This window comes from Aulonocara sp. 'chitande type north' Nkhata Bay, linkage group LG7 (genome assembly GCF_057382095.1).
Source record: "Aulonocara sp. 'chitande type north' Nkhata Bay isolate Kocher_YH1m ecotype deep benthic linkage group LG7, A_spYH_male_GT1.1, whole genome shotgun sequence".
In the NCBI taxonomy this organism is placed as follows: domain Eukaryota; kingdom Metazoa; phylum Chordata; class Actinopteri; order Cichliformes; family Cichlidae; genus Aulonocara; species Aulonocara sp. 'chitande type north' Nkhata Bay.
The window spans coordinates 52,525,796-52,551,005 of NC_141350.1; the positions used below are offsets into that span (position 1 = coordinate 52,525,796).

The 25,210-nt window shown below is 42.9% G+C and overlaps 1 protein-coding gene across 12 annotated transcripts in view; it reads left to right on the top strand.

Moving 5' to 3' along the window:
- Nucleotides 1-25,210, top strand: part of dab2ipb (DAB2 interacting protein b) — a 207,042-nt gene that overhangs the window by 138,776 nt on the left and 43,056 nt on the right. For 9 of the 12 annotated variants that reach the window (XM_086301231.1, XM_086301223.1, XM_086301220.1 and 6 more), the window contains 2 exons: nucleotides 21,470-21,623; nucleotides 23,266-23,364. In XM_086301231.1, coding sequence (XP_086157357.1) covers nucleotides 21,470-21,623; nucleotides 23,266-23,364 — 253 coding nt within the window. Of the gene's footprint in view, nucleotides 1-2,188; nucleotides 2,337-2,356; nucleotides 2,484-2,669; nucleotides 2,686-10,343; nucleotides 10,811-21,469; nucleotides 21,624-23,265; nucleotides 23,365-25,210 lie in introns of those variants that run through there. The other 3 variants (XM_086301230.1, XM_086301229.1, XM_086301228.1) reach the window with 3 other exon arrangements.

Sequence of the window (25,210 nt, forward strand, 5' to 3'; positions counted from 1 at the left end):
TATACGAATGGACAGGAGCCCAGAGGCACCGCTAAGAGGAAGTTATAAACGCAGAAGCCTTCCTAATAAAGGCCTCATTAAGATCAGTTAAGAAAAAAGATTGATCTTCAAAAGCGCCCGTACTGTCATGGAATTACAATTACTCTGCCACAGTTATATAAAACATTTTTACATAGTTTAAATCAGCAGGAATTTGATGAATAATTATCACCGATCAGCTTCTTTTTGGAGGAAGTGGGAATGCATAAAAATGTTTCTGCATAAGACAATGCATGAAAACATGTTTTCTGTAGAGCTGTATGAATTGATCCAAAGATTTTAATAGCATCAATACCAAAGGTAGTATTGTTATTGAATCGATATTAATGTGATGAGCGATCAATATTGTTTCAGTCCTCTCGGTTCAGTATGTAGCCCACTGAATTGTGTTCAATTCTCCTTTGGAAATGAAAACGTATACCACAAATATGCACTATGAAAAATGTCTGAACCTTTTTGGGTTGACCGCCATGTTTGTTTTATTTATAGCCTACAGCACATTAAAACAACAGAAGTTGACCTTAAGTGCTTTAGAGACAGAGGCAGGTTTACGTTCCAGTTCACCAACAAAGTTTCAGAATACGCAAAAAGGTGTAAAAATCACAGTGATTTAGTGGTCAGTAAAATGTGGAACTTAATGATGATTCATCTCATGAATCGTGATCGCTCTCCCTTACATGCGCTGTCTTTACAGCTTAAAACCATCAGTATCGGTTTTAGTATCGGCAGTAATGGCCATGTATTTCGTTGGTATCCAAAGGATACCAAAATTTGCAGCACAGCACCAGTTAACTGCTATGCATGCAGTTTCATCATGACCCCCCTCCTGCAGCATCGCTGGATTAGATTGCTCTCACTGTAAGAAAGAGCAATTAATCCACAAACAACAGCTGGCTACGCTAAATTATAATTTAATTTTAATTACAACTGTTTAAATTTAAGTGTGGCGAAGAACCCGTTGTCGTTGTTTTTGTTTATCTACGGTATTTTTTAATTTTTTTTTACCAAGTGTATTTACCATGTATGCACTTATTCAGAAAAGTAGACAGAATCTCTGCCATAGGAAAGTCCCAACATTTGCAGATTTAAACTAACTTGGAGTTTCATTTGAATTGTTTTTATCTTGTAAGTTGAAAGATCTTGTTAGCTCGTGTCTTGAAAGCGGTCATGGGGTGCTGAGATACTGAGTGATTTTAAAGCCAACAGTGTGCCTCCAGTGCTTTTGTTTAGAAAGGGTGTGGAGCTGGAACTGTATCTTACTTCACACCCTATTGTGCAGTAATATGCTTTATAAATGCACGTGTGTGTGTGTGTGTGTGTGTGTGTGTGTGTGTGTGTGTGTGTAAGTGTATGTCTCATGTGTCTGGGAGTATAAGGGGTAAGGGTGATGTCATATTTGATGACATCATTGCAGACGTGCGGGGAGTGCAGATTAGTGGCCGTTGCTCTTTCTGAACCAGCTCTCCACAGCTGCCCTTCCTTATCAGTACGCCCGTCCAGCCCTTTATTCCCTCGTGCCAGCTCTGCCAAAGTGTAAGCTCTAGAAATAGCAAACCCCCCCACACACACCTCCTCTCATCTTGCAGTCTTACCATTCCAGGCTTAAATTGAGCATGGCAAAACCATCCTGCCCACTTTCCAACCTCACTACTACCAACCCTTTGGCTGGCCCCCATCAGTCAAGTCACTTTGCCAAAGCTGAGCTTCAGCCACATATGTACAGTGTTTATCTGTCTGAGTTCCAGTACTGAGTCTAGGTCTTCCAGCTGATCTGAGTTCACTGTAGGCACTCTGGAGCTGGTTGGCACCACACACATTTCTCACTCCTCTCAGTCCCAGCAACACCGGGTGGGGGGGTCAACAGCAGTGGCTTAAAGAGAAAGGGGCACACCTCGCACAAGAGTTGACAGGACAAAGAGCACACATACAAACTCCCCCTGGAGCCACACAGGGGGTAGGGCAAAGCTAGGCTGAACTACACACACATGTGATCCACACCCACGCATACAGGCACTCACACATCGCATGCAGGCTCCTCCCTGTGCAAGGAGACAGAGACGGGAGGCGCAGTCAATCACTGACAGAGGAGAGAGGGGGTTAAGCGGGAGTTGCTGAGAGGGGGGAGGGACAGGCAGAAGAGGAGAGGGGGGAGAAATCTTCATCACTCCGAAATCCGAGTCAAGTGTCAGGGCGCCTTTAAATTCGTTCATGCGGAGTGAAAGAAATAAACAGAAAAGGAAGAGGGAGTGCGTCCCATTTCAGAGACAACACAGGAAGTAGGACATGCTCTGTGCAGGGTGAGGAGGGAGAGAGGGTGGGAGAAAGGCAGGAGGAGAGAGAGAGACCATTGTAGCGCTCATTCCCCACCCCTCGCCTTAAAGCAGCAGCGAGAGGAAAGCGAGATGTAGTCAGGGGAGAGAAGGAGGGAAGAAGAAAACCCACAAGTAAGGAAGAGGAGAGGCAGGCGACGGTCCGCATCGGGGGGGGGGAGAAAAAAATGGAGCTCTGAAATCGCCTTTACCCTCATCTATCTCTGCCTCTCTCTCTCTCCTTTTTTTTTTTTCTCCTCTCTTGTTCTGACTCAACCTCGGTTTCTCTCTCTCAATGCCTGCCTTCGATTGCTCTGTGAGATTCTAACAATGCCGGGTGAGTGTTATCCTGCTTTTCTTTCTTTCTCTTTCTCTCTCTCCTTTTATTTGAAACATGTCACTCGCCACCCTTTTTGCACGTCGGTTTACGAACTGTGAGATTATTTTGCTTGGTGTGAATGTGCGGCGGCGAAAAGTGGTGGACTCTGGTCTTTTAGATGGAGATGCTTCATTAAAGACTGTTTATGCTCTTCTGCCTCTCGGTTCTCCAGCTGTGCTGTTCTCTTACTTCTTTCCTTTCCTGTAGCGGTGATAATGCAAGAGAGGGTGCTTATGATCACACACACAGACAGACAGCCACACACACATGCACCCTGCGCACTTTCAGGACTCAGTCATTATTATGTAATTGGATTTTAACTCCCAATTCAAAGTAGTGCATTTGTTATGCGTGAGATCATGTCGAACCCCAGACATGATCATGAGAAGATGTTCTTTTTTTGCTTTGTTTTTTTGTGGCAGTTGTTTGGGAGTGCTTTCCACATCCTAATTGTGGTACCATCACACAAAGCCGGCCTGTGTGACAGAGGGCAGCCAGCTAACGCGAATCAGATGACTGGGCCACGATGTGAGGTCAGCCTGCCAGTTTTGGCCGGCAGCTCTCAGTCCAAGTCCCATGCTGGAGGCAATTAGCAGTCGGAGAGGTGTGTGACAGGAGAGTCTGCGAATTCCACAGAGCAAAAGCTTCTTTTTTTTCCCTGTGTTGTTGCAACATTGCAATGGCCGTGCAAGTGGTTGGCAATCACTTCATCTAAGGCTTGATAACATGTCATAAAATGTGATTCAGGCACTACAAGTTATTGTGCTTGCTATCTCAGATTTGTTTACAGTTAGGATGATATGTTTGATTCTTCCATAAATGCGTAATCCAGTTGATGCACCAAACATAGCTTTGAATCAAAATATGGTTTAATCCAGTTTGCCGAGCGTGTCATTCTATAAGTGTATCATGACAACAGATAAAATCCTCAAGCCGTCTGTAATTGTTCCACACACCCAAACTTCCCTGCCACATTATACAAGAAGAGCTACGTTAAAGAGCTTCTGGTGGGGAGCAGGAAGCAGCTCATCATTTATTCTCCTCCGAGGAGATTGCTCCTTAGGAGAAAGCCACCCACCCGGTTTAGAAAACACGCAAATTGATGGCCGATGATTAGTTTGCTTGTTTACTGTGGTGTGCAGATACGCTTCAGCGTGAGAGCTCAGCTGGTGGCTCTTGTTGATTGTCGCCTGCTCTCGAGCGCTCCGGAACAAAGCCGAGCTTGACTTCTACATATTGTGCGGGACAGTCAATGTTTGTATGCAGTAACAGTAGGATCCTCCTTTTAAATGTTTTTTTCCCTCCTAGCCTGAGGTGCTGTATCTGCTTCCATTCATGTGCAAATGTTTCTGCGCATATGATTGCCCGTTCGCTTACTGCCTTCAGACGCAAGTTCGGAGTCGTATGAGGGATGGAAGTGTGAGAAAATCAGATTTTATTTTTACAGCTTTAAATGTTTAATTAGAGCAAAAAGGAAGCGATTGACAAATATGACATGCTGATAATTAGGGGGGAAATACAACAGAGGGAAAATGGAGGAAGAAAATAGAATGACTGAAATGACAAAACATAGAAGGAGAGACACTGAGCAATTGTTTATGCCCCGGTATTTTGCACACTAGTTAATTCTGGGTGACTAAACCTCTTATGCAATGTTCATTCACCTGCCAGACTGTTGCTCTTAAAATTTTCTCCTGGACTGAATAAAAATAGGATCAAAATAATTCAAGGGGGAGTAACTGCTAACATCCAGATGCAGCAGTTACTACCCCCTCAATTATGATACATGTATAAAATGTCTGTGATTGAAACGTCTTTCCAGTTTCAGTATCTTTCCATTTTTGCTTCCTGTCTCTTTATATAGTTTTCAAAGCGCTCTGTCGCTGTGTAAGCACTCTATCATAGTGCAGATTGTCTTTGTGATGTCCATTGATTCACTAAGAGCTGATGAAGTGGAGCAGAGCATTCGATCAGACACATGTATGGTGGGGGGGCGGGCAGGAATATAGCGCTACAACCTGGGGCTACTGCTCGAATGGGAGCGGGGTCAAGAGGTTTGGACCACCGCTGGTTTAGAAATGGGGGAGGGAAACGCATTTGGTCACCGACATGGTAGGGGCAGGTGTTTGTTCACACTGTCCATAAATGTAAATAGTAATCTTAGTGTTTCAGTGTGTAACATTACTTTCCACAAAGCCTCAAATCTCCAGATTTGAGTTCTTTTTATCTTTTTCTGAAATTTGAAAAGTTTGGTTATTAAAGAGCATTTCAAAAATGTATATCAACAAAGCTGTTTGGGATTTTAGTATACACCGATCAGACATAACATAGTGACTCTTGACAGGTGAAGTGAATAACACTGATCATCTTTTCATCATGGAAACTGTTACTGGGTGGGATATTTTAGGGAACCTGTAAACATTTTGCGCTCAGAGTTGATGTGTTAGAAGCAGGAAAAAAAGGGGCGAGCATAAGGATTTGAGCAAGTCTGACGAGGTCCAAATTGTGATGGCTACTGTAGATGACGGGGTCAGAACATCTCCACTGAAGCTCGTGTGGGGAAGGAACAGTGGTGAACCACTAACAGGGTCATGGGTGGCTTAGGCTCACTGATGCACGTGGGTAGCGAAGGCTTGTCTGTGCAGCCCGATACAAGAGACGAGCTACTGTAGCTCAGATTGCTGAAAAGGTTCATTCTGGTTCTTATAGCAAGGTGTCAGAATACAGAGTACAGTTTGTTGTGTATGAGGCTGTTTCGTCGCACACCAGTCAGGGTGCCCATGCCGACCTCTGTCCACGTTGAGACACGACTCCATCGTCCTTTTGTCCATTTTAATAGCTTCAGTTCAGTTGTGGAGCTTACACTGAAGCGTAGCACGCCATAGTTAACATACATTCTCTCTTCTCACACGTGAGTTTCTACTACTCACTCGCGCTCACTGATGACATCATGACCCAGTGTGATTTTGGCAATAGTGAAACTAGAATAACGCACAGAAAATGTCCAAAACACAATAAAATTAGAATAATCCTTACAGCACTGAACCACAAAGCAATTGAAGAAGGTGGCCTGGTCTGATGACATTTTCATGATTTCTTTTACATCACATGGGGATGACCAGGTGCAAGTGCATCACTTACCTGGGGAAACGCCTAGTATCCGGATCCAATATGGGAAGAAGGAAAACCCAAGGAGGAGCTGTGATGCTTTGGGCAATGTTCTGCTGGGAAAACTTGCCATCTATATTGATGCTAGTTTGACACGTACCATTTACCGAAGCACTGCTGCAGACCAGGAATGAGTTTGAGGTGTTGACTTGGCCAAAGATCCATGGTGGCCCATCCTCGACTTACAGGAGTTGGATCTGTTGCTAACATCTTGGTGCCAGATACCACAGCACACCTTCAGGGGTCTAGTGGAGTCCATGTATCGATGGGTCAGCGCTGTTTTGGCAGCAAAAGGGGAACCAACACAGTATTAGACAGGTGGTCATAACAACTGTTATGAGTACAGCTTTCCTAAAGTGTCTAGAACTGGCATCTAAACAGCGTAACATGCTTAAAGTGCATCCATTTTTTTTAAATATAAAGTACATAGCATTTAGCCTTGTTTTAGTCAAAGTGATTAATCTGAAAAGGATCTGGGGCTTAAAAATAAGAGAGACGATGTGGCCTTGCAAAAAACCCCAACAAAACTGTCCCATTTCAGACGGCTTGTTCGTTCAGTGAGTTAAGTGCGTTGTCACTCCTAGTGCACATCAGCAAATGGGAGGCTGGTGTATTGCTCCCGTCAGTGCTCACCGCTGTGAATGAAAGATGGCAGACTGGGGTGAATGAAAGGCGTTCGGCAACATTATTCTGCATCTCCTCGACTTTGCCTGGGAGGAGATGAAAGAGGAACATATGCTCGTGATGAGGCAATGTTGCGCATTGTCAATAATTCAATCACTCATGCGCTCTCGTGCCCCGAAGGCCACAGTGCAAAGTCAATAGGAACAACGGGAGAGGAGAGCTCTCAAGCATCAGACCTACAGGTCTCTTTCTGTGCGTCTGCTCTCATGCTTTTTTTTTTTTTTTAAATCTATGTCTTTATGTATTTCTTCTACCCAAACAAACACACTGCCGCTGATGTTAATGCTGCGTCTCGGTTCTGTTTGTGCGTCTGTTTCTCAGCAGTAAGCTGCTTTGCAGAAATGAAATGGAAGGCAAGCTGTACACGGGGAAATGAATAAAGAAGCCAAGGCTGGGAATTGTAATACCACCTTGTACCTTTTCCTTTCTCTTCCTGTGCCTATGTCTGCAGGAGAGGGAGACACTGTCTTTGAATTACCTTCATGTCTTAACAGCGCTTTAGCCAAAACTGACGAAAACACATTGATTTTTGTTCCCCTCTGACTACATTTGGACATTGACATCACAGTGACGAGGGATTTACACGCACTCCCGAAACACACACAGGGTATGTGGTGCGCTTATTAACTGTTGTTGACTCTAGAATAGGGAGTGGATGATGCAGATAAAACCTCCAGATAGGGTTTAGTGTTTAGATAAGACTAATATTCTGTGTATCATTTACTATCAACAAATTCAGCGAAAAGATCCAGTGCAAGTCATTTATCTTGCTAGTGTATGTTGTGAAGCCAAAGGGAAATACAGTATGTGCATGACTTCACGCAGCCATTGGTGTTATTAGTCAGCAGTTATTAGTGTTATTATGCCCTGTGTCTGTACATACTAACAGTTTTAGTACTGTGTGTCTGAAAATACTGTCTGATATTTGGTTGGGGTGTGTGGTGGTGATGGTGGGAGGGACCTGCAGTTTTATTCTTTCAGGAAATTACTTGAATTTAAGACTCGGGGGGCAAGACAATGCAGTCTTTTATTTGACTAATTGATTTGTCAAGGTTCTTTATGACATGATGCAAAAATCTTCTAAATCCAATTTATCTAAATCTAATATTGGTATTTAGTTGTCGTGATCTCCATTAGGCCTGCAGCACAGCTAATCTTTTTTCCTCCCACTTTTAAAAATACACAGACATATCAAAACAAGACATGCAAATCTGAGCATTTGAAGGCAAATAATCCAGTTTGCAATGTAATTTTATTTTTGTTGTAAGGTAAAGACCCTACAACAGTACAGAGAAAACCCCAACTGTTAGAGGGCCCCCCTGCTGTATGAGCAAGCACTTGGCGATATTGGGAAGGAAAAAAAACATTTTTAACAGGGGGGGAACAGAACAAGGCTAAGGGAGGGGCAGCTGTCTGCTGTGAGGAAATGGGGGTAAGAGGAAGGAGAGAGGAAAAAAGACACACTGTCAAAGAGAGCCAGAGATTAATAATAACTAATGATTAATTGCAGAGTGTGTCTGAACACAGAAAGTGAAAAGAGGTGGAGAAGAAAGACTCAGTGCATCATGGGAAGCCCAGAGCAACCTAGGACTACTGTAGAAGTAATGAATGTGTGAAAGGAAAGCTTTTAATTTATTTCTTACAAATAGACAGGGTGTCTGCCTCTCTAATCCAAACTGGGAGCTGATTCCACAGACGAGGGATCTGAAAGCTGAAGCTCTGCCTCCCATTCTACTTTTAAATACTCTAGAAACCACAAGTAAGCCTGCAGTCTCAGAGTGATGTGCTCTATTGGAGTGATGTAGCATTATGAAGTCTTTAAGAGCTTGCATGTGAGGAGACGGGTTTTAAATTTGATTCTGGATTTGACTGGGAGCCAGTATAGAGAAGCCAATATGGGAGAAATATGCTGTCTTTCTAGTCCCATTTCAGTCCCACATATTAAAATATTGAAGTAAAACATCAATGACTCTTTCAACTAAGCTTCCACCAGAAAGTATGAGCTACTTTATCTCTATAACATTGAATTACACTGTGTTCTGCACCTCTCCTTGGCCTCCTATCTTGTTAGTCCATCCATCTTTTTCTTTTCATCTGCACTCATCTTTCCTGCTCCCTATCTTTCAAGATGTCTCCAGATTTCTCCATCCACCTCTGTCTCTCCACCATGCAGACTTGTGGAAGCTTGCCTGGAATGTACTGTATCCACAGACTATTTTTACTCTTCTTCTTCTCCGTCTTCTCTCTCCCCCTCTGTATTTACCTCTGTGCATGCAGGTGTTCCTCCTCTAAGCAGGTCAGTGGTTAGTGGGGGAAGAAAAGCACCAAAGAGGCGAGGCTTCTCAGGGAATACCTGCAAAGCAGGCAGCTAGCCAACACAGCCCTGCCTTCACTTGTGATCTCATCCCTTTGCATTGTTGGTCGCTGCAGTCAGCTCCTGACCTTGCACATATCCGCCAACATGCTCGCTGGCACGAGTCTACGTGGATTTTTCGTTGCAAAACGGCATCGGACAGACAGATGCAAATACGCCTTCTCTGTACATCGTAATTCAATTATAAATATTCAGAATGCTAAAAAAACCCAAAAACCTGTGCAGTCAGATGACTCACCGAATACAGAGGATCATTGTTCAGAATGTTTTCCCCTCCAATGAATAATGAAGATTCATTAGAATTTTCCGGATCCGTCCTTCTCGTGCTACTGTGATTACAAATGAGCTTCAATGGGTACAACTTCCTTTTCCTTGTCCCACATTTTATTATTTATTTATATCTCCAAACAAACCAATAAGGTATGATATTATCGCGGCCTAGACCAGAGGAATGAGGAAATCCCCCGAGTGTTTAGTCTCCCAGCTTTGCCCCGGCTTTGTAAGTTAACCTTTACCCGGCCGCTCTCCAAAACACCAAGGCATGCAAGTGTGTTTACTCTAGATAAGAGCAAACAACTCCAAATCATTAAATGAAGGGGGGGACAAGTACGTTCAACCTAGGCCAGTTTCACCTTTCAAATGTTGTTTAAACTGTTTGAAAGCTGAGCAATCGGTGCAGCTAGAATGGGCTTTCTGCTGTTCAGTTCACAGCGAATTGAGCCATACAGTAGGTGATTGCTACCAGCTCCTATGTCGTCCTCGCTTGACTCTTGGAATGATTGAGGTATAATATTCCCCAGTCATTCAGAATCATTCTAACTCATTTAAACTAGTGTATGCCAAAGTTTTCAAATTATTGTTTTGGTAGAAATGATAGACATTTCTGGGTTTTCTTGTTCTGTTTTGTAACTCGGGCATCAGTTTGAATTGAGGTGTTTTTGACAGCCTGTCTCAGCAGCCATGTCTTCCATCACCAGGTCACCAACTATGTGGAAAATGGGAGGGGGAGTGGAAGCAAAAAACAAGCGACACATCTGGCAGCGTGTCCATTTCCTAAACTTGGTTGGCCTCATTTTCTTCTTCTTCTTGTCTCGCTCTGTTCTTTTTTTTGTGTGGACCTTCTTCTCTCATTCTTTTTTTTTTCTTCTCCTTTTTCCTTGAGTCCTACTCGCTAGCCAAGGAACCAGGATTTTCCCACAGAACATGGTACTGAAGGCTGAGCCATTGTTTCCTGCTACAGGGAACGAGAGAGGGGGGTGGGTGGTGGTGGAGCTGGGGTGGGGGTTGACTTCCTGGCTGCCAGTACAAGGCCTATGTCAGTGTGAGAAAAAGCAGAGGAGACTGATCTGATGACTTTGAAAGTGTGTGTGTCCCAGAGAACGAGTACAGCTAGATTAACTTCTTTTTTTAAAAATTGGAACTAAATGACTTGTTGGTTTAACTTGGTGGTTAAAGGCAGCACCCATATATGAATACACAATCCTGGATAAGTTAAAGTGACCTCAAAGCATTATATCAAAGCCCCTTGAACTTTTCATGCTGTTACTTGTGCTTTATTTTATGCCAGTGTAATTTCAAAGTGCAGTGTGGGCAGGCCTGTCCTAAATAACAGCGCTGTCTTTTTAAATGGGATGTGGAGATGGGTGTGTGTTAGTAGCAGCAGACATCCTTAGGGAGCGGTGTGGTGTAACTCAGAGGGCAGAGTCTCCAGCCACGTTCCCAGAGACTCAAAAATAGTCAAGGAAAACGCAGGGACGGTTCACTAGCGAGGAATGCAATCCAACGTAGAGTTGTGTGTTTGGGGGAATCCGGCTCCGAGAGGTCCTGCTGGAGAATGTTTCACCTATTTAGTAAATCGTAAGTGTCACTTTTGTTTTAATGCTGTGTCCAGGGGAACGACTGCTGCTGTGGATAGCTACAGCACAGCTGCACTCTGTGGTTTCTGGAGACCTCTGTTGTTGCATCCGTCTCAAGGGTTCACTGTACAGTGTGGCTTCCGTTCAACTAGTTTTTAGTACATAAATGACAAAGTGTTTTCCTTATGAAATGATTTGTAAAAGGAAAAAGAAGGAGTAAAAGTGCAATACATCTGAACAGTCGGACAGGAAGGTGGCTAGAGGAAAAAAAGAAAGACAGGTTTAGACTTGGAGATGAAAACTATTCAATGCCAGAGGCAAATCTTGGCTTTAGATTGCAAATAAGATCTCTGTATTGACAGCACGCTCTGAAGTTTAGAGCCAATTATGTGTGAAAATAACTATCTAACTCTGATATGAATAAAAATGCAGCTATGAAGGGGGGGGGATGCTATATGCAGCGATCGTAAGCTACTTGTTGTTTTCCCATCTCAGTTTTGCCGTATTGTGTGGGAAGAAAAGTCTCTGCCCTTTTCTCCTCGTAAACTCCGGTGTTCGCCTGCTTCGTTGTCCAAAAGCCACTGGGGTGTTTGCATATTCAGGTCAAGAAGTGAAAAACACACTTCCTCATCTCCTCTGCTCATTTGCATGTTTTGGTTTTTTTTTGGTTTGTTTTTTTAATCCATGTTCCCTGAGCACTTAGCAGTTATGCAAGAGTTCAAGAGAGAAGCTTTGTTGCTTCTTACTAATTTGTGTTTCTTTCTCAGCGTAAAATGCTCACACGTGAATCCAGCACATGAGCACAGATGCTCACACTGTTTCCGTGACCTTGGCATACCTTAGGTATTCTCAGCCTGAGTCATACCCGCTAGTATGTGACAGTCCTGATCCTAATAGTCTATTAATGTCACTGTGGAGGTTTGTTGTTAGAGCCTATATGTTGAACTTCCCCAGGTGATAAGATTAAATAAAAAAAATCAATAATGGCTAATGAACAAAAAAAAATGGATGATGTTTAATGGAAAGTGTGTTTGTCTGTCTGATGATAAACTTTAAAACAATCCAGTTGTATTTGTATAGCGCGTGTAACAGTTGCCTCAAGGTGCTTTTTATTGATTTAACTGACATTCAGTTGTGGACTGAATTTAACCCCTGCTGGATTCACAATCCAATTTAAAACCTTCTTCTCACATACACGCTCTTTAATAATCAAGCCCCAACTTAAATACCTTATAGTGCCAACAGGGCACTTCTTTCTCAGACTGCAGGCTTACTTGTGGTTCCTAGGCTATTTAAAAGTAGAATGGGAGGCAGGGTTTCAGCTTTGAGGCGCCTCTTCTGTGGAACCGCCTCTCAGTTTGGATCCAGAGACCGGATCTCTCAGCGTGACCTTGGTCTTGTCTCCTTTCCATCACTTCCAACCGCTCACACCACATGGCTGCCCCTCCCTGAGCCTGGTTTTGCTGAAGGTTTCTTCCTGTTAAAAAGGGGTTTTTCCTTTCCACTGTCGCCAAGTTCTTGCTCACAGGGGCTCGTCCTGTTGTTCAGGATTTTCTTTCTATGATTCATATTGTATGGGGAAAAATAAGACACTGATAACACCTTATTGATCATAATAAATCATTAGGATATTTTTTCCCCTTCTTTTCATCACATGAAGTGCATTGATGCGGTGCTCATAATTCATTGGTGGTCAATACTGTGACCCTTGCCCTTTAGCTTTGATTTAAAGAGTCACCAATAAGTATAACCTTTGACCTTACTATAAAATCTCTTGGCTTGATTGCCTCACGCCTGATGTAATTATGAGTACAGCTATGGATCCACAGTCGGTTTCCCCGTCCTGAAGAAACTGTACAATATGTTTTGATAGACCCTTTTTCTGACCCTTTACTGACCTGGGTTAGAAAAATGAAACGTGTAAGAGGGATTTACCACATGCTATGACATCACCGCCAATGACAACCAAACAGTCCTCGCAGATCATCATTCAGTCATTCTGTATGCAGCCATTGTCTTTGCAGCCAGCTGTCCTGTTCTCTTTCACTCAGCGCACCAGCTCCAAGCCAAAAGCTCGGCCCCCACACCAATTCAGCGCTTCAGCAGTCCTCATTGGCCTCCTGCTGCGAGTGTCCTGGCAGATGTTACACTGAATTACCTCCCAGTCTCGCAGGGAGACTGCACACTCACTGTAATCAAGGTGTGTGTGTGTGTGTGTGTGTGTGTGTGTGCGCGCGCGCACGAGTGTTACAAGACAGGCTCAGCGGCTGCCTTAGCTCTCTCCAACAGTTGCTCCTCAACCACCTGATCTCAGCTACCAGCCAATGCTTTCCACATTGTAATGTGTCTGCCAGCACTCTGAGTCAGACATCCCTACAGATGCCTAAAAGGGGGGAGGGGGGGTGGGGGTGGGCTCAAGGAGCTGATCATTTAGGAGATACTGAATACTAGAGCTAGGTCCCTCCTTTCCTGTGTGTATTTGTCCCTTTTGTGTGGAAAGGGGTGTGCATGTCTTTCTGTGTCTCATTCGCTCCTTTAAAAGCTTCCTTCCTCTATGTATATGAAAGTCCCTCTTGTGTGGCGCTATTTCTTCTCTACTATACTCTAAGCCAATGTGTGGTCCACGTACAGCTCTAACTGGTTCTTATTATTCCTCGCAAAAAACGTTGATGCCAGCGCTCGTTCTTTTATTCCCTGGGTCAGTATTCCCACTTCCCAGTGTGATTTCTCATTTGTCTTGTGTGCTATTAAGACCACTGGCAACGCAGAAGCCTAAAGTGTCAAAACCGCCATCAAGAATAGGTACCACGAAGTGCTAACATGCTAGTTTTGGACTGACGTCTGTGTTACCCCCGTTTACATGTGCATGAATGTTTTTTACGGCTTTCGCTGTCAACGTCGCGACTCTCGCAGCCACGCCATTTAGCCACTCGGGGAACTCAACCACGTCACAGATGGATGAGCTTTTAATTAAGAGTTGAAGCTCAGATATTATGTGCAAATGTCCTCCCGCAAACCCAATTGTAAGTGGACCGTCTCTTTCAGCGCCACATCACAAATTCATTTCATCGGCAACCTCGTCTTCATCTCAAGAGATCGGTTTTTCACCGTGTGTCAGGCTTCAGCTCTGGATGAGGTTTGCTCTGTTGCTCTGTTGACTGGATCCGCCGGCTGGCCTGATTGCTGTTTGGTCTCCGAGGCCTGTAGCCACATGTCAGCGGTGCAGCTCACACATCCACTGTTCTGCACCAGCAGCATCTGACAAGATCCCTTTTGTCTCCTTTTCTTTGACTGCTATTCTTTCCTGCTCTTACTATGGGCCAGATTTTTTTTTCTTTTTTTGTTTAGTGTATATTCTCTTGCTACCCATCACCCAACTGTTCCGATGACAGTCGACAGATGGCTGGTTGATGCAGGAAAACGTACATGTTCATGGTTTACCCAAAATGCTGTTCTGTCGCTGAATAAAATGTGAAACGAGGACACGAATGCAAAAAAAGAAAAGAAAAAAGAATTCTGACAGTGAGTGTTGTGAGATTTATTTTTTTTCCTCAACATTACTCCCTGAGTCCGTATTGCCTCATTATTCAGGCTGAGCTCTGAGAGAGACTCCCCACGTCTGCCTGGATCAAACGAGCGATCGGACTCATGACAGAGTTTTCTGCAGCCAGTGTGACAGACACTTTTTTGTTCCACTGGTCCTTTCCACTGAGTCAGCGCCAAAGCAGTGGGAATAATGGACACTTCATTGTATGAGGCTTGATGCATGAATAATGGTCTGTTTGTCTGCTTTCCTGTTCATGTAGTGCACGTGTTTCATAATCAAGCTAGAACAATTACTCTGTGTGTGTTTATGTGTGTGCGTGTGTTTGTGCAGCATGTGTTTGTTAAGTGTGATGCTCTCCTCTTTGATGCTTTGAGTTAGGGGCCCAGGTGCTTGCAGAGTAGTTGCTGCCGGCTGGATCTTTTTTTTTTTTTTTTTTTGCTTTGAGGACCATCTATGAGCCAGGCCAGCTGCAGAAGCTGGAGAATGCTTCAGGCGCAAATGTGATGAAAAGTCACTGTGTTGGACATTGCTTTAGGTATAGTGTTACAAAGAACTGGTTTAAGCATTGTGTTGCAGTTTCTAACCCCAAATGTCTTTGACTGGTTTCACAGCAAAAGAGCACTACATCAGTGGCCTTGGGGCACGAACCAGTTTGTTTTTTTTGTTAGGAGGAATAGGCAACCGACTTTTAACCCAGAAGGTAAATGGTACATTTACAAAAACAAAACAAAAAGAAACAAAAAAAGCAACATTTTACAACTTCAACCTATGGGGCGATCGTGGCTCAAGAGTTGAGAGTTCGCCTTGTAATCGGAAGGTTGCCGGTTCGAGCCCGGCTTGGACAGTCTCGGTCATTGTGTCCTTGGGCAAGACACTTCACCCGTTGCCTACTGGTGGTGGTCAGAGGGCCCGGTGGCGCCAGTGTCCGGCAGCCTCGCCTCTGTCAGTGCGCCCCAGGGTGGCTGTGGCTACAATGTAGCTTGCCATCACCAGTGTGTGAATGTGTGTGTGAATGGGTGGATGACTGGATATGTAAAGCGCTTTGGGGTCCTTAGGGACTAGTAAAGCGCTATACAAATACAGGCCATTTACCATATAATTCAATAAGTGTGGCTTATACCTGCTTTCTAACTGCAGGCACATCGAGCAGCATCTCGAATAGCTCTGACAGCTACACTCATGCTGGATGCAAAGCCTTCGCTCATCAGAATAGAAAAATCATATCACGAGAACGGACACAATGGAATCTACTGCTCGGGATTTGTTTGTAATTCATTTATGGATAATGAATGACCATAATGACCCTAACCCTAACCCCTTATGGATAATCTTAGACCCCCTTATGGACTTTTTTTTTTCTCGATCCTGTAGCCAATCGATCGGTTATAGAGCAGGCAGTCCAACAGTATTGATGTTTGTTCTTAATACAGAGAGTTTCTCTTTTTTTGCTGACAGTATTTATAGTTGCACAAAGGCACACATCGTAGTTAAAGTGATAATAGGCAACTTTTCAACCGTCTGTACCCTCTGTGCTCCTGCTGTAAAAGTTGAATCGCTTTCCAACTTTCCATCAGAAACCATACACAGATATTTTAAACTTGTATGCATTTCTCTCCTGAATTCTTTTTAACTTTATGTGTCTTTGCCTCTTTTTTAAGTTTGGCTAGATAATGTCTCACAATTACTTTGGAATAAAATAAGTTCATCTCGCTTCTGAAAGAATGAGTTAGATGGCATCAAAAATTTAGCAAGTACTAATTTGTCATCCTTTGTCTTTGATTGGCTGTGGTTGCTAATATGTTGTCTCTTGTGTGCTTAGTAGAGAGGACGATTAACAACTAACTGTCGTGCCAGCATGCAAGTTGGAAGAGTATCGATTGTTGTGAATGTTGGACTAACTAAATGCTGTGTAAACACTGGACGTGGGGGTGGTATCCACAGTAACCGCCAAAATCAAGAAGACTTAACACCCTGCCTGGGTTTATTGTTTTTCGTCATGTTGGAAGGGTTAACTTTGCTCTTTTGGCTCGTTCTGGTTGTTGGTTATTGGAACGACAACACAAAGAGGGCATTTATTTCCCATGTGGAGATTAGCACTAATTCACGTGCACGTTAATGTGTTTTTGTTGTAGTTCATATGATTGTAGTGAAACAAAGCAAACTCTTGTAGTAGCTCAGTGGGATGTGGATTTTGAGAGTGCTGTTTCTTTGCGTCGCACTCCATTAATTCAGCCTATCTCGAGCTCCCAGTACAAACATACTCCCTTGCGGTGTAGCCAGTGCAGTGTTATGCGTCTAAGTACACTGACGCCTATAAGCGCCTGATGTTTCAGACTGTATCGGAGCCCAGACAGCCTATCTGATGAACTCTCTTTACAGGATGCAGACACAAAGCGCACTGGGTGAAGCCCAGACACACTCAGGATCCATTACTCTGCCGAGGTTCAATGGAAACTCAGTTAGGAGTCAGTATTAGGGCTGGCAGAGCAGAACACAGTCTGTCTAGTTCTCACAGTGGGCTGATGGGATTTGGCCTGATGCAGCAGCATAAATTCCTAAATAGTGAATGTACAGCTACACTACCAGGTTTCTGGGATTATAAAAAAAGAAATTTAAACAGTCCTTCAGAGACAATTACGTACTGGAAGAGCAGCAGCTTTGCTTTCCCACACAGCGCTCGCCGATCGAAGAATATTTTCACCAGTCTCTATCCCTCCTTGGTTTTTTTTTGTTTTTTGGGGGGGCTATTTTAAATGTGCGGAACAACCACCCGGATTGTTGTTGTTGTTGATACATTTTGCTCTGCAGTCAGAAAAAGGATTCTGCAATTTGGCTGAAGTGGAAAAGCTGAGAAAAGAAAAAGGTGCAGGTAGAAGCTGGTTTAACAGTAACGGTAGGAAAAAAACTGTCTCTCATCCAAGACAAAAACATAAAGGATCAAAATGGGTTTAAATGAACATGTAAAGTCTGCAGTTTGAATCCAGACGGGAGACTCTGGTTCATGTTGGCAACATCTCGAAACTTTAGCATCTAATAAAAACCCAACAGGGGGCCGTCATGCCTTCCATCACATAAGAGGTACTTGGTTGATTAAAAATGCAATCCTCTTTTGTCGATGTGAATGTATTTATTATCCAGGCTACTTGTCCGGGACTACAGTTACATTTCTTGGGGGTTGCGCATCAGGTTACGTGCAAGGTTATGGCTTAGGGGTAGAGCTGGGCGATAGAACGATAACGATATGTATCGCGATATAACTTTTACTCGATAGAGAAATTAAGCTATCGCGATAGACCTCGCCGCTCTTGTCCTCTTAAAAAAAAAAAAAAAAAAAAAAAAGGTCAGCCGATCCAAATTCAGTAGCGCAGAGCTGAACCAATCACAGCCGCAGTCACGTCGCGTGACTTGCTACGTACAGCACAAGTGCCAAGCCGCACCTGTGTTTGTTTGGGAAGCAGCCAGCGGGTAATGGAGCCAGCGCATAATGGAGGAAATGAGTGTGCCGACTAGAAAAATCAACCGAGCGTGACCGAAGAGAAAACAGATGATGGTTCCAATGCCGGAGAGATTGTCGAACGGAAGAGCCATAGAAGTTCCGTAGTGTGAAGGTATTTCGGCTATTTCAAGTCTGACAAAAAACAGAGTAGCGTGCACTGTAAATTGTGCCGAAAGCAAGTCTGGAAATACAATAAACTGGTGCATGCGTCACACTGTGCGCCACGGTGAAATGAATTTCTACAATACTGTTACTGTTAATTCTACTCTCTGCAGTGTTTAAATGCTTACATATACACACAGTTACTGTCCGTCCACACATACGACTCGGTTCTGCTTCTATGCCGCAGCTTTGTTTACTTTTTCCCACCGAGGCTTCTAGACTTCTGATTGGCCAACATTTCTGCACGGTTAGGAATCTAGCGCCACCTGCTGCTTTGGCATGTTCATAGCAGCGTTTTCCTTCATTTCTGCCTTTATGTGTGGACGGGATTATTTTTTAAAACGAAAACGGAAAATCTCCGTTTTCAAAAATACCCGTGTACGTGTGGACGTAGCCTCAGTCTCTGACTGGAAGCGCTAATTCGTCATTCGGCTTTTGTCAGACTAAAGTAACTGTTAAAACTGTTTGAAAAGCTAAGCTATACAACAAGGAGAGATTGAGAATTTCCTTTTAGTTCTCAGTTTATTTGATATTGACAAAAGTTAGTCAGTTTTGTCTGTTCTTCTGTAAAACAAACTAAGATTTATTTTTAGAATTAATATTTTGTTTCTAAGTGGAATTGACAATTTAGTCTGTTTCATTTGTTCTATTTTGAAACTTAAACGCTTTAGCGGCTGCCTTTTGTGTAGTTTGCAATATTTGCCTTTATTTATCTGAAAAAGTCTCATGTTCCTTAAGTACATCTACCCTGTTGAACTTATTATGGGAAATAAATATTTAAAAACAAGCTGCGGATTATTTCACATTTTACTTGTGAGCAACGGCACATTTAAATCTTACAAATATAGTTATTTGGCTTATATCGTGATAGATATCGTTATCGCCTGAAATGAAAAAAACATATCGTGATATGAAAAAATCTCATATCGCCCAGCTCTACTTAGGGGTTAAAAGGGGTTTCCAGTTATGTCATAGCTTACAACATGCATTTCCCCACAGAAGTCTAAATCAAGCGTTACACGAGCACGTATTTCTGCATATTTATTTTCTTGCGTTATGAGCCACTGGTTTGAAATATCTGTAATATTTAAAAAGAAAGCCAGAAGAACACAGTGAGTGAAACAAATCTGAAGCACAACTTAGAGAAAGCGCTGGAAAGATATGTGTCAGGTAGTCGATGTGAAACGTGGACCCCCACCTAAACAGATGAAGGGAAGCGTAGATACAAGTTACTGAAGGATTGCCAAGGACAAAGAAGGACGTTTTCTTATAATGGCTGAAGCTGAGGGTGGTAGGAATGAAAAGGAGAAAGCACCATGTCCTGCTTGTATTGCAGGTTGTCATTTGCAGGAGGTTGGCATAAAGGCTTTGTCAGATGTAGACGTTATGAACAGGATTCAGACGTCAGACACTCTTTTACTGTCGTTATGGTGAAGCGGCCCACAATAGGCTGTAAATTACACGTCGCGGCACAGTTTAATACAGTGCCACACAGATGACAGGCAGCATATTTATTTATCAATTCATACTTTCACAGTCTGGCACAATTCTCGCTGACACTAATGTTCTTCTAATACAATATGCTGAGAGGAGAAAAAAAAAAGAGTCATTATGTAAGAATGAAATGGATGCCTTTTAGGGGACGCAGTGCATTCTTTCTGAGGCAGTTCTTCTGTACTTTAGTCAAATTCTGGATCATTCTTTTACAGATTAAATGCTCACGCTCCCTGTTCACCTCTGCCTCAGTATGAGAAATGCACGTGCTACGAGTTCATTAAAGCAGCGCTCTGACGGATTGTTTTCCTGCAGTTAGTTCCCTTAGAATCATCCGTGCAGCTTTAGGAGTTTGAACTGTGGTCCGTGGACATTCCCTTCCTGTTTCTGACGGAACATCCCACCAAAAAAAAAAAAGCAAGAGAAAAAAAATCCCCATTTCCCCTCCTTTCTGATTATTTTACTTGCTCTCTGTTCTGCCCAGTACCCTGTCAGCCAATCACAAAGCAGAGGAAGGTGCAAAGTCACTTCCTCTCCAGCTGTGCTGGGGGAGTAAGAGCTTCTAAAACTGGATTTTCATATTCAGAGCTATCCTTAAGGCTTTTTTTCCTCTCCTTTTTTCTGTATTTTGCACCTTGTTGTATTCTTTTCTTCTATTTCACAGGATGGCATTTTCCTCTGTACGCTTGTGTATGTGTGCGTGTGTGTGCGTTTGTTATTAAGTAAAAAAAAAAGGTGGGAAAAAGCACAGTGTCCAGGTCATTATCCACTTCACATTGCACAGAGGATTTGGCAACAAAGCTGACTGACTCTACAAAGGGCCGCACGCAGTCACTAATCTGTCATTATGGCTGCTGCATTTTTCCTGAAAAGCTCTTCCTCTACTCCGCTGAAAATATGTACAGTATACACACACACACACACGCGCGCACACATGCATGGGATTAGTGTGTAAGCCGTCCATAGAGGGCACTGTTAAAAGACTGTTCTCACTCATTACATGAGCAATTGAACCCTTGTCTTCATCTTCCTCTCGAGTATTGGAGCATCAGGGGCTGATGTTATGTAGCGTGCCTGTTGCTGCGTGCAGCCCTCACTGATGTTACAGTATTTAACTTTTCATCCTCTTCCAGCTGCGATGCGGTGGGGATCGTAGGGTTAGTGGTTAAAGGAAACACGCGAGCGCTAAGTGCTTGTTTTTGACTCTGGATGATGTTGGTTGACTTCATGATGTGGAAATCTCAAATTAATGTTGCTCACCAGCATATATACACGGCGTAGAGACACATTTGCTCGTCATAAGTGACACTCAATCCAACTCTTCTGTAAAGACAAAGTAGGGCAACATCAAACACAGCAAACAGTGGAAAGCTCTTTACTTTGTCTCTTAATCTTCTTTGGCTAAAAAAAAAAAAAAGCCTGTGAATTGTGGGCTTAGGGGCCGTCTTTGACAAACTATTGAACGTTTCTCTAAGGGCACTCTGAGCCAGAGAATGCTGTTGTGTTTTGGGTCCTAAATGGAAGTCCAAAAAAGCATCTATGAAGCGGGTTTATAGCGGTGGAAGATGATTGCATCACGGATGTCTGAACATTAATGATAATCTGTAAAATGCTTAACTTCCTATTTATGGTGGTTCTGCTGCATTAGTTGGCAGAACAGCTTGAGTCAATCCTCCGAGCTCGTTTCATTAATTCATTGATGCTCCAACTTGTAAATGAGGAGCCACAAAGCATCTGCTATCGCCGTGCTTAGAAGTGGCTGCGTGAATGTGTCGATATAAGCGCAGCGTGCGAACTCGTCGGCTGACTCGAAGGCAAGTGGAGCATCCTCTCCTCGTCCTCCTCGCGCTCGCTTCCTTCGCGCTTGCTGTTATGGGCGGCCCATATGCTTCCTCTCTCGCTCCTGCCCGTCAAACTCGGCAGGGTGATTCAGTTTTCTCTTCTTCTTTCTCCGCTTTTAGATCTCATCTGATGCCAAGGCTGAAGGAGTCCCGCTCCCATGAATCACTGCTCAGCCCCAGCAGCGCTGTGGAAGCCCTGGACCTAAGTATGGAGGACGAGGTTATCATCAAGCCCGTTCACAGCAGCATCCTCGGGCAAGACTACTGCTTTGAGGTGAGAGGATGTCGGGGGGACGGGGGGGCTATATGCATCCACACACAGCCTATATGCTGCTTTGCTTGTGAAATAAAATAATTCAATAGTTAATGTACTTACTACAACTACACACATAGCTGACAGTCATCAACTGTATCTGAATTTGACATCCAGATGCTGGCAGCCATCAAAGCTGAGCTTACAGGAAAAGTCAGTTTTTGGATTTACAGTTTGTTCTGCAGCTTTTCTGCATGTGCAGCAGAATCCCAGAATAAGCTAACAGCTGAAATATTCATTAATTTTAATGAGCCTGCCTTTATTTGTAGTTCGAGTGAAGTAACGACTCTGTGTTGTTTTCCCAGTTACCACAACACGCTATTTTGGGTTTGCTATAACCCTTAACTGGCTTTTTCTCAACTCAAAGTAGGACTTTTTTTTTGCTGAGTATTTCCTTAATCTGCCCCTCGCCCCCAAGATTTTAGTTTCAGATCACATAAGAAAAACTAAAGCTAGAAAGAAGAATCTGGAACTGCTTGGTACATTTTTTTAATATTATTCTAGCAACAACACTAGCTGAAGCTCCTGGGCATTCAGTGCCATCTGTCATATCTACACAATAATAATACTCAAAAGCTGAGAAAAAGCTAATTAAAACTAATGGTCACAGCAAATCTTTAGTATTGCTATTTATCCAGGAGCCCCCCTGTGCCATAGTTTACTAATTCACAAATTTTAATCATTAGTTTGGGAAATAGAGTCCGTAGGACAATATTAGCTATTTGCAAATATATTGGTGTCATCATTTGGCAACCCGTCTTTGAAACGCCACAAACGCAACAAGCAGTTGATTCCAGCAGAATCGAGCAGAGCGTGAACAAGTAAGACAAAATAAAATGACATTATTTTTAAACTGCATTCCCATATTATCTTGAGAAAGACTCATAAGTAACTAAAGATAACAAATGTAATGGAAATCTGTTCATGATTCATAATATCAGCCGATATATTGGAGTTCTAAGTCCCCAAATATTGGTGTTGGTATCTGTCTTAAAAAGCCTATATCATTCAGCCTCTAGCAGGAATATTTTTGGAACCAGCGAGTCCTCTAATCCCCTGTCTTTGCTGTAAATCTCCTTCTTTATGAGCTGCTGATGACCAGTCGCAATCAAAAGTCATGATAGAGCCAACTTCTCTTTATTGTGGAACACACAATGTTGTGATTAACTCTTGATGACTTTTCTCTAGTTACAGAAAATCAATGGAAGTACAGTGGGCAGTTTCTTTAATTACTACATGAAATTTGATGTCTTGTAATTATTGTTGTTGGAGCAGAGAAATTCAAAACAAATTATGACAGACTTTGTCTTTAATCACTGCATTAAGGGCTGAATTGTCAAGAAGGGAGCTTCTTGGAGGGAAGCGACCCAATACTATCCTAAACTTTCTGCCCTGTGCTCTGTTCACCATTCATCCTGCTGTGCTTATTTTAAACCATCCAGTTTCAAAAACAGCTCTCACATAAGGAGACTGAAGATGCTCCTACCATTCTTTTGCTGTCTGTGATATTTATGAGCAAAGTTTTAGTGAAACCTTCACTGTTCTATTTTTTTTCTGACAGTATCACCAAAGCATTTTAAATTTTCCCTTCTCTCTGTGGTAGGTCACTACCTCCACAGGAAGCAAATGTTTCTCATGCCGTTCAGCAGCCGAAAGAGACAAATGGATGGAGAATCTGAGGAGGGCTGTACAACCAAACAAGGTGAGTATGCAAAAACACACAGTGGGTGTGAAGTATTCAGTGGTAATATGTTCATACACAAGTGTCTCAATTCCAAACACTTTGAAACAGTGATGAGGACAGAGCCATACAGAGTTTACACTGTGTTGCAACTCACGCAGCAAGAATCCGATGTGTGCACGTCAGGTTTGATGAAGAAGGCATACAGGCAACATGTAAAGAGCTTTTTATGTTTCAGTACCATCTGGGATCCTGACAAACAGCTGTGACAAGGGGAAGGTGGCAAACATTTTAAGCCAGGGAAATAGTCCTGCTCACTCAGCCTCTTCACTCTTTCATCCGTCATTATTTAGCAAATTACTCATTAATTAGATGTGGAGAAGTGGCGGCGTTGGGGGTGTGGAGGGGTTCTTAAATAGCTCTGGAATGTTCCTTGTCTTAGCCCTTTTGATATGTGTGTTTTGAGTGGATGAAATGCATTTTTTTAGCAAATGTTTTTAAAAATTAAACTTTATTTCGTAATTTTTCTCTAAAGCACTTTAAATATATCTACTACCACTAATCCACCACTACTATGATATTACCTATACCAGGTTAGACAGTCAAGAAAACTATGGCGTTTTTAAGATCATACATCTCGGTGAAAAAGCAGTTTCAGTTTTGGTTACATAAAGGCTACTGCACACAGTTTGCACTCGGATCTTTCTGCCAGAATGGCTTCCTAATGATCACAGTCACTAAGGAAGGCAGTGGCTGGAGACTGCAGCAGGAGCACAATTATAGTGACTGTGAACAAGGAACTTGAGATTGAGCTGCCTTTGAAATAATTGCTTGAAAGGTTGAGACCAGGTTTGTGACCGCTTGCAGCCAGTTGCCATCTTCAAAGCAACTTTGAGGCACCAAGATGGTGACGAAAACGCAATAAAAAAGACAGTCTGCAATCAGTTTGCAATTAAATTGGGTCAAGTTTGCAATTAGTCTGTAATTCGGTGCGCGCTCTTTATGATAATGAGGTGATTAACTGAGATAAACAAGGTGAAAACTGGAAATCCTTTGTCGTCTACAAACAGAGAAATTCCCATTAGCTACTTACATTCAGAATACTGCCAAAGCCTCATAGATTTGAAGAGTAAAATTGCGAGTGAAAGTTGGTTGTCCAGAGGTTGAGGGCGTTGCACACTCAGCCTAAGGTCAACCACTTGCAATCAGTTGTAGAAAGCAAAAACATTCAGTGCACTCACTGGGCAAACACCAATTGTGTGATTGTTTTCTTTCTAAACCTAAGTATTTTTATCAAGGCTAACCGAACTGCAGTTGAAGAATGAAAACGCTTTTAAAGAGCAAACAGCAGCATATTTAATTACCCTTTTAATTTCCTGCTTGGTATACGTCAAATGGTAGAACTGTGCTTTAATTATCATGTGCGCAGTGACTCAGCACATGAATCACGCAAGTCAAGATATTTGCCGTCTGTTGGAGAGATTAATAAGGAAGTTAAGTGCTCATCATTTGGAGGGTTTATTCTCTAGATTTGTGGGGGACGGACCTGGAAAGGAACACAAGTGCGATCCCTTGACATTCCTTGAAGGTTTATGTAAGACTGTGACATAACCAGGCAATATGTAGAAGAGCACGATGATATTTTGATAGAGACATATGTATGTTTTTCAGTTACAAATAGAAGCAAGTTAAAAAGCCTTGGGGAGGAAAAAAAAAAAGGCCCGTCTTTTCTTTGTAGGTGTCTGTAACTCAGCTTAGTGCCTCAAATTTCAGCTCCCCGTTTCATGTAGCTGCACTTAAATGAATGGCGGAGACATCAAAAATAAGATGAAGAGCAACAGAAACACGAAGCGTAAACGAAATTTAA